The sequence below is a fragment of the Zophobas morio genome, unplaced genomic scaffold (genome assembly GCF_036711695.1).
Source record: "Zophobas morio isolate AGI-343-1 ecotype UQ-CSIRO unplaced genomic scaffold, CSIRO_AGI_Zmor_V1 ptg000011l, whole genome shotgun sequence".
In the NCBI taxonomy this organism is placed as follows: Eukaryota; Metazoa; Arthropoda; class Insecta; order Coleoptera; family Tenebrionidae; genus Zophobas; species Zophobas morio.
In genome coordinates this window covers 13,781,009-13,789,899 of record NW_026972116.1, presented here as the reverse complement: position 1 = coordinate 13,789,899, position 8,891 = coordinate 13,781,009, and the positions used below count along the sequence as shown (strand labels likewise).

The window sequence follows — 8,891 nt, the reverse complement described above, 5'->3', positions numbered from 1 at the left end:
TTAATTGAAACTGAAAGTGTTTAGGTCGTTTTTATTCGAACGTTTTTCCAACTCTGTTTACAAGGTGGCTCAGTGCCTTCGTATCGAGGGTGGTTCATGGGGGTTTTGCCCCATTCGATTTTTAATTTCTTTTTTCTATATTTCGGCTCTACTAGGGTGGGGGATGCCGTGGTTAAAATATTTGCACTTATTTCGCAGTCACCCTGTATAATCGAACAAAGTCCTCTGAAATAATGATGTTGGCAATACCAACGCGTTCGTTGTTCAGTTTGACAGTACGGTCAAATAATTGTCAAATAAAATGTCAAATAGTTGCAATGCCAACGTCATTATTAAAAAATAAATTTCATAGTATTATTTTCTGCAGCAGAAGTAGAGACTCTCGCCCTTACACACCGATGTGACATGTTACTTGTACAACTTGTTGAAACCAGTGTAAACAGCCAACTCTAATTCACTGTATTTTTGATCCACCAAGAAACGTACCTGCAATGATTACAAATGCCAGTTCTAATCTTGAATTTTATATGCATACGGTTGTAATAACCTAAACATTCCGCCAAAATTAAAACATGCGCACAAAATTTGAAAAACCCGCGAAAAACTGTCTTGTAGCTAGTAAAAGCAGTGATGATTTATTGTTGGTAAAAATAAAAATATATCAGCACGTATTATTTGTTTCATTTTATTTGATAATCTGATATCCTAGGCTATGAGTGTACCCCTTGTCCCCTACACTGTTACGCCACTGGTAATTCTACCCACTTATTTGACATTTTAACAATTTTTGTGCACCTCCTATTTAAAAATTAACGAGTACTGAGTTAGTACTCGGGGGTGTTCCCACCATGAATTCACTAAAATTCTTCACCAAGTCAGTATTGGTGAGTAAATCAACTTTTATCACGATAAATTGTCCATAACCTCAAAACACATTTACAGAGACCGACGTACAGACTTCACGCTGTTACGCAGAGACATGCAAATTCAGGTTCTGTCGTAGACCCCCCTGAAGACCCAAATATTTTAATTCCGAAACCGAAACAACGTGACAATGAGCCTCTGGAGCAACGTAAAGCAAGGTAAACTTCAGCTTTTAGCAGCGAGTGAGTGTACTCCAATTTTCTATCTAGGCTTCTCTACCAATCTCGCAAACGTGGAATGCTAGAAAACGATCTCCTTCTGAGTACTTTTATAAACAAGCATTTAAATAGTTTCACAGAGACGCAATTAGAAAAATATGACAAGTACGTGTGTTAATTATGCCATTGGTGAACATGTGCTCAATTGAAAATGTTTTAGCCTTATAAATGGGCCTTCTAATGATTGGGATATTTATTATTGGGCGACCGAAATAAAAGAAACACCTGAAGAGTATCAGCATGAAGTGATGGACATGCTGAAGTTGCATGTTAAAAACTTGAACCGGGAACAAAGACTGAGGCAGCCTGACTTGAAGTAAAAATGATGTATATGTATTTTGGCTAGTCTATTTATTGATAAAATAAACTGTTAGGCGATTTGTTGAATAAATATTAAAAAAATATTAATTTATTTTTGAAATGTATATTGGGGTATGCAACCAACTATATACATGTGAAAATATGTGCATATATACGTTTAACAAATTTGATTGAGGTAATTCATAAGTATGTCGGTTTGTCTATTTTTTTGGCAAATTTTTTAAACTAAACAGGAATTATTTATTCAACCATTATAACTCATCACGAAACTGGGCCAACATTCATGGGGCGATCTATAATTTCCGGATTTGTTACAAGATCAATAATAGTATTGTTACCATAGAGACCAATATAAAACACTTCGCTTAAATAAACTTTACTCAGTGAAGGAATTAGCATCGGGTTTCTTGGAAATAATTAGGTCCCAGTAAACTTAGACATACTAGACGTGACAATGAAAATACAGAATCCTAAGTTAATTCTGGAAATTGTCAACAAATTCGGTGTCAGTTTCCTTCAAATTTCATCTCTGCCTCTACTTGCTCGGTTTTTTTTTAATGTATTCAGTTTCAAAAATGTATGCATGTTTCCTTTAACCATACGAAAAGGTGTTCTTTATCTTCCATTAAAAAATATACAATGACTCACATTGACTTATCAATCACTGGATTTTGTGAAAAAAATTATCTGCTCGTTGGTTTTCCCAAATGTCATATGTGAATTATATTTATTTAATTATCAAATGTCTATTTATCAGTGTTAATAAGTATGCGCATCGTATAAATACAATTACAATGAGTGCTTCATAATTTGAAACACACATGTCGCTTGCACTTTGTCTTTTTGCAGTTTTTGTCTGTAAACGTGAACTATGCGTACTAAAAGTCAAAATTTTTGCGCCTTTGCCAAATGGATCTATTTTTCGAAGCCATCCGATAGAATATCATTCGTACAAATGTAATTTCATCCGGTGTCGGTTTTAAGCAGCTGTCTAGCATCGAAGTTATTTCAAGCGCTCGGCTGTTAAAACAAAAATAGCCAACTTCCAGACGGTACACATAACGACGACGCCTAATCGATGTAAAGACTTTAGGTACAAAAATAATAAAGTCTGTTAGTTCCAAAAATCACGCAATCGACAGAAATTGCAATCAATATGTTCCAGACACTAAAATAATCTCATGACCTAGCGTGCCTCCAGAGACGTCAGCACGCCACTGGCCGGAAATGCTGTCTAGTCGCGATAAATATTTGTTTTTGAAGAATATGTATTAGGTATTGATATCAAAAGGTTGTGTTTGATCCGTCGAGAGGAAGACCATTGAGAATAAAAGAATGAATGAATAATTTATTGGCGGAGGTGGAGATTATTTTCAGATAATGATTCAGTTTTTGCCCGAAAGCACTTCCGTCAGAATGTTTTATTAGATGATGTAAATTAGAACTTTCTCTAACTTTCTGAATTGTGCTTCCCACGAAATTTGCATGAGATGAAATTAATCAGTGTTAATTAAACGCAGGTAAAAGGAGGGTGAAAAATGTAGCGATTTATCTTCAGTGTTTGAAGTTTATTTTTTTGGGAGAAGTTTTAACGTGATTGAAAATATCTGTGAGTAAGGAGGAAAATATCGGTCTTTGAGACGCCCACTCAAGCTACTAACTAAAGTAAAATTTGACTGCCATTTTTCATTGTTAATGTACACCAAGTGTGTTTTAATGACACTTGTAAATTAAAATTCCTTACCCGAAAGTAATTGAAATAATAAATTGGTTGCCATAATAATTTTTTTAAGTAATGTGTACCGTATGGCCATTGTTTAGTGATCTAATAATACTAGGTAGCACTTTAGGTAGATTGTAGTGCAATTTTCCAAAAATGAAATATGCTCACTATTGTTATAAAAAGATTTTGAGTTAAAACTATGATTTCATTATGTGCTTTAAGTGAATGAAGAAAATACAATCCTATTATTATTTGGTGACGACAAAAAGTTACCAAAATAATACGGCAATAAATGATGAAAGGAAAAGTGAGCTGATAAAATACAAAATAATCACTCAGTTCGACATTCATGGACAAAGCTCATCACATAGGACATTTGTCCTGAAATGTGATTCCAGTCAAGATTTACGAAATTGGACACACATCCAGTTCTTCCCTGGATCAAGAATCTTTATTTCCAGGATCAAAGCAATTCATAATCGCTTCATCTGTCATTTTACTTACTTTTTTTTGTTTCCGTTTGCTGCCCGTTGAAAATGTATTTATAATTAAATTATATAATAATATAATATATAATTATAATCCCCACTCATTGTATAATTTTCAGGGTAAAGTAAGGCACCATTATAGTAATTACTAACTAGAAATTTCTTCATCCTTTTTAAAAGGTTGATAAGGTCTCAAGGTACTGTTAAAAATTTATTTGTCATTTCTTCTGGAAATTTTGTACCGTCATTAAAAAAAGTGGCCATTCATTCGATGGACTCCATTACCATATCTACTGCCTTGGCTTACGCTCAAGAAGCAATAAATATTTTCTGGACAATATGCTGTAATATACAGGTGAGTCGTTAAACGCGCGCTTCTCGATTAATTATTAGAAATAGAAAAAAAGCCATATACTAAAATTATTTTTAACTATAAAAAGTGTTCAGTTTTTAAAGCGTATCACACAACTTGGTTTCTTATCGTAGGTATTGAACTTTTCTTAGGATTTATAATTACAGTTTATTTTTGAAATTTTGATGCGACGTTGCCATCTTATTGCATTTTCTTGAAACTTTTTAGCCACGGAAAGGTTCACAAAAAATCGCAATAAGGTAAGCGCTTTGTTGTGATATATTTGAAATGAAATTTTCATATACAAAGTGTTTGTTTATTTATTTTTTTAATTATTACAATATTTTTCAAATATCGATATTTCATTTTCAAATAGACAACTTTTGTATTTTATTACTGCATCTTATTTTATTTTTGGAGTTTTAACTCCTTTCTTTTCGTAGTATAGGATGTCGAGTTCGACCTGCGAGCTCGAACTCGGTGTCGGTGTCGGTGTCGAGGACACCGAGACCGGTCTAAACTGAGTCTGAACACAGGCATGTAACGCCGCGCTATAGAAAGAGAGAGAGAAATAAATTATTTAATAAAATGTGTTCGTTTGACTGTTCCAACGACTAAATTAGGTAGAACAATTGATGCCGTTTTCACACGCTTTATTACTCATTTAAGAACTGATATTTATATCACTCATTTCAATCACCATAGGCCACTAATACCTGTATTAAATGATAGGGATAAAGATATCGAAGGCGATAACTCTGATTGAACTGTGATTTGTATTTTAATAAATCAAATAAGTTATAAATACTGCTCTAGCATTTGTAAATATTTACTTGTTACTTTAGTTGGTAAATTACACATTGTACTTTAATTTTTTTATAGAATATTATTATAATAATTAATTATTATACATATATCTATATGATAAATAAATAAAAAAAGTATAACCCAATCATCATCATTAATTATCAATTTGTCAAAAAATACAAATGTAACATATTTTTGGTTTTTATTATTTTTTAAGAGAAAATTAATGACTTTACCGCTATACGTGTTTAATTTATATAAATTGACAACGCAGAGTTAAAACTCCACCCGTGCGTCCCTGGGTCGACGCACTCTTTTTTTAGTTCTCGTTCTTTTTAAGTGAAGTATTTTCAATGTTTAATAAAAGTTGATAGCTACTTGGATTTTTTTACTTTAATAGGAAATACATATTAGAAGAACGAGAACGAAAAATACAGTAAGATCACAATAATAAAATACAGGGTGATCTACTTGAAAAAACTGAAATATCGGTATTTGCAAATTGTAAAGTTTTAGATTCTTTCGGATTATTCTGGATGCTTTTGGATGTTTTCTAATTGTTTTACAATTTTTCGAATCTTTTCAGATTCTTTCAAAGATACCGTCAGGAATCCTCAAGATTCATTCAAATTTTTCAGTTCTATTCAGATCGTGTTAGAACCTTACAGATACGACCCTTCTAAATTCTTACAGGTTCCCTCAGATTCCTTCAGATTCTTTCAAATTCTTTCCGAATCTCTAAGATTCTTTCCGAGTTTCCCAATTTCTCTCAGATTCCCTCAGATTCTTATATTCCTTTAGATTCCTTCAGATTCTTTTAGAATCTCCCAATTTCTCTCAGATTTCTTCCAATTCCTTCAGATTCTTCCATTTTCTTTCTGATTCTCTCTTTCAGATTCTTTCAAATTTTTTTATTCTTTCGGATTATTCCGGATGCCATGATTCTTTAAAAATTTTCAGTTCTATTCAGCTTGTTTTAGAATCGTACAGATACTTTCAGATCTCCACAAAGTTTTCCAAATTCGTCCAGATTTTTCAAGATTTTTCGAGATTCCAGATTCTCACTTCTTTCAGATTCTTTTCTCGTAATTTCTCTCAGATTCCCTCAAATTCCCCCTCAAATGCTTTCAGATTTTTTCGATTCAGATTCTTTCAAATTTTTCAGTTCTACTCAGATCGTTTCAGACCTTTCAGATCTCTGCAGATTTTCCAAATTCTTGCAGATTTTTCTAGTTTTTTTTAGATTCTTAGATTTTTCGAAATTCTTCAAAATTCTCTCAGATTCTCACAGGTTCCCTCAGGTTCTTTCAGATTCCTTCAAATTCCTTCAGTTTCTATACTAACCTCTCAATTCTCTTAAATTCCCTCAGATTATCTAGGATTCTCTCGATTTTAATAATAATAATATTTACTCATTCCAATAGAAAGAGATCTCAATTACAGAAACCAAAAAAACTAAACATATACTTCTACAAAAAAAAAAAAAACAGAAAATTAACAAAATAATTAAGTGACCTCTAACATAATAAGAGTACATCGAAAATATATAATACTATTATACAATGTTTAGCAAGTTAGCACAGATCAATTTTAATGAATCGTTATATTATAAAAACTCGGTTTATTAAATTGATTTAATTAACACCACAATAAAGCGCGTAGTTTTATTTATCCTTCTACAAAATATTTAAGACATATCCTTTAAAAATAACCATATTGTGATTTTTTTGTCAAGCGTTCCATTGTCAAAAAATTTCAAAAGAATTGGAATAATGTGGCAACTTCGCATCGGAATTTCAAAAATAAACCTAGGAAGAGGTTAGGCTAATGAGAATTGTAAAAATATATAGGGTGTTTCATTAAAAAAAAAAAAAAAAACTAATTTGCGTGCTACACTTTGAAATAAAACACTGTATAATTAAAAATAATCTTGAGTATAGTCCTTAAAGCACCGTACTAATTTGATCTTTGACTTTTTGTTGTATGTCTTATAATTAATGATATGATATATGTGATATTTCTTGTTCTCAAGAGTAGATGGAAGTTCAGGGTAAATAACTTTTGTTACGAATAAATAGGATGTTTCATAAAATTGCGTTTGTGTCGAGAATAACAATAACATAAGATATCGGCGAACAATGATCATTTTAATTAATGAAATGGCAGCTTGTAAAAATAAAAATTAGTCAAAAATTATTTAATTAGAACTAATAATGGGCCATTACATTCCAGAATTAACATTTATTTCAATTTAATTTTTTTGTAGCACACAACTAAAGATAGTACAAATTAATAATAAATTTATATATTAAATAAAAGTTCACTGACGTTTCAAGTGAGTTTTTCGTCATAAAACATTTATGGTGACATCATTAACTTTGTTGTATTCCCACAATTTCAGGAAAATAATATAAGCTGTTAAGGTATAATCGATAAAAATGCCCCATTCATCAATTTTTTTTTACATCCTGTATAACTAGTTTTAGAAAATGTATTTATGTAGTTAAATAAATAATATCTTTTTAGAAGTGGCAAACATAAAAATTTTATTCGCGATTTACCATATTCTCCATAACCTTAAAACGTTTACAAGAATTTAAAGCAGTGGCTTTTGTAATTTCTAATTTAAATTGTAAGATTTTGTACTATTTTCATTTTTTTTTTCCAAAAATGTAAATCTGTAAGATGAAGACAGAAAATAAGGGCGGATTAACAAACCACCAGTACAGAAGTATATTATATTATAAAATGTAAATACTGTTTCTTTGGCAAAATTTTGAGATGACGATGCTTGTGCGGATGATCAGACAAATTTTTGTAAGTTCGTCAGATATGACTAAAAATACGTCCAAAATTTTTCAATAGTTAGTCTTGCTTTAGCTACCCAGTGATGTCCTCAACGAATGACAGATAGACGACTGATACACCAAAAGGTCGAAAAAACACGAAATGAACTATACGCGAAATAGACCCTAGTACAATATTTACCTGGCTTACACTCGGGAAGTACAAAATAAAGAAAAATAAAATATCAAATTCTGAATTCTGCGGTGGTCAAAAATTTTGTCGTATAATGGAATTTCAACAATTTCAACATATGCAATTTGACAAGTTCATTGAAAACACTAATTTATCTTCCATGTAGTGATAACCATATGGATTTTTTTTACATCATTTTGTACATTTGGTAAACTTGTACGACCACGTAACACGTAAGTGAAATCACCCGAAATATATTTTGGACATTTGTCAGAAATATGTAACTGCAGAATAGCTATGAATTTTGATTTTTTAAATTTGCACTCAAAGAATCAATTCCAAAGCAAAAGTATTACTTTTATAGGTTTTTCATAATGAATGAAACAACGCATAACTACGTACATACATATTTTGCTCTTTCCTTGGCCTGTAAAAGGGAACATTCGTATTTGCAACCATATACAGTTACAATTCAATAAGTTACTGAAATGATTTATGATCATATTGCGAATATTATAACTCGACATTTATGAAGTTATTTAAATTCAATTTACGTCTTGTTACCATTCTATGCAAAAAAAACCTGGCAGCGTTCAAGAATGTTGACAACAATCGTTTGTTCACTTTTTATGCTTCACATTGTACCTCGCTTTATTTTAACGATCACACGCCAACAAATCTGATACTAAGGTAAACAAGTTAATTTTAGATCATATAGTCTTCTGTCCATTGTGTAACTATTTCTAGAAAACCGCGACGTTATTAAAACTTCAAATAAAAATTCCGACAGTAGAGGAAGAAATTTCTGGTTTGAAGGCACCTGCGTACTGGTTTATGACCCTACTTCAATAATAATAAAGCGAAAGTGTGTCAGACAACTATTTGCCTTTGTCACTGAAATAATACTATTTTATTTGCGTTTTCAATTTTTATTATTTTAGTGAGGCTGTTTACACACATTAACTTCGCCGCGTTGTTTAGATGACTAATAGACAAACAAATCGACCATCAATAAACAGGAAGGTTAGAATAATAAAATTTTCCGTCCCTTGCCACCGTGGGCTAGCTTTATGGCGCGT

The 8,891-nt window shown here is 31.6% G+C and overlaps 1 protein-coding gene across 1 annotated transcript; it reads left to right on the top strand.

Annotated features, from left to right (window-relative positions):
• The first annotated feature begins 742 nt into the window (after positions 1-742).
• On the top strand, positions 743-1,546 carry LOC135126511 (succinate dehydrogenase assembly factor 2-A, mitochondrial-like). The gene is made up of 4 exons (XM_064052531.1): positions 743-884; positions 943-1,082; positions 1,134-1,247; positions 1,303-1,546. Exons 1-4 carry the CDS (start codon positions 849-851, stop codon positions 1,460-1,462), a joined length of 450 nt encoding a protein of 149 aa, XP_063908601.1. The 5' UTR covers positions 743-848; the 3' UTR covers positions 1,463-1,546.
• Positions 1,547-8,891: the final 7,345 nt, after the last annotated feature.

Coding starts and splice junctions, on each gene's coding strand:
- LOC135126511 (XM_064052531.1), top strand. CDS start 849: ATGAATTCACTAAAATTCTTCACCAAGTCAGTATTG. Junction 1,083..1,133: donor CTGGAGCAACGTAAAGCAAG/GTAAACTTCAGC, acceptor TTTTCTATCTAG/GCTTCTCTACCAATCTCGCA. Junction 1,248..1,302: donor CAATTAGAAAAATATGACAA/GTACGTGTGTTA, acceptor AAAATGTTTTAG/CCTTATAAATGGGCCTTCTA.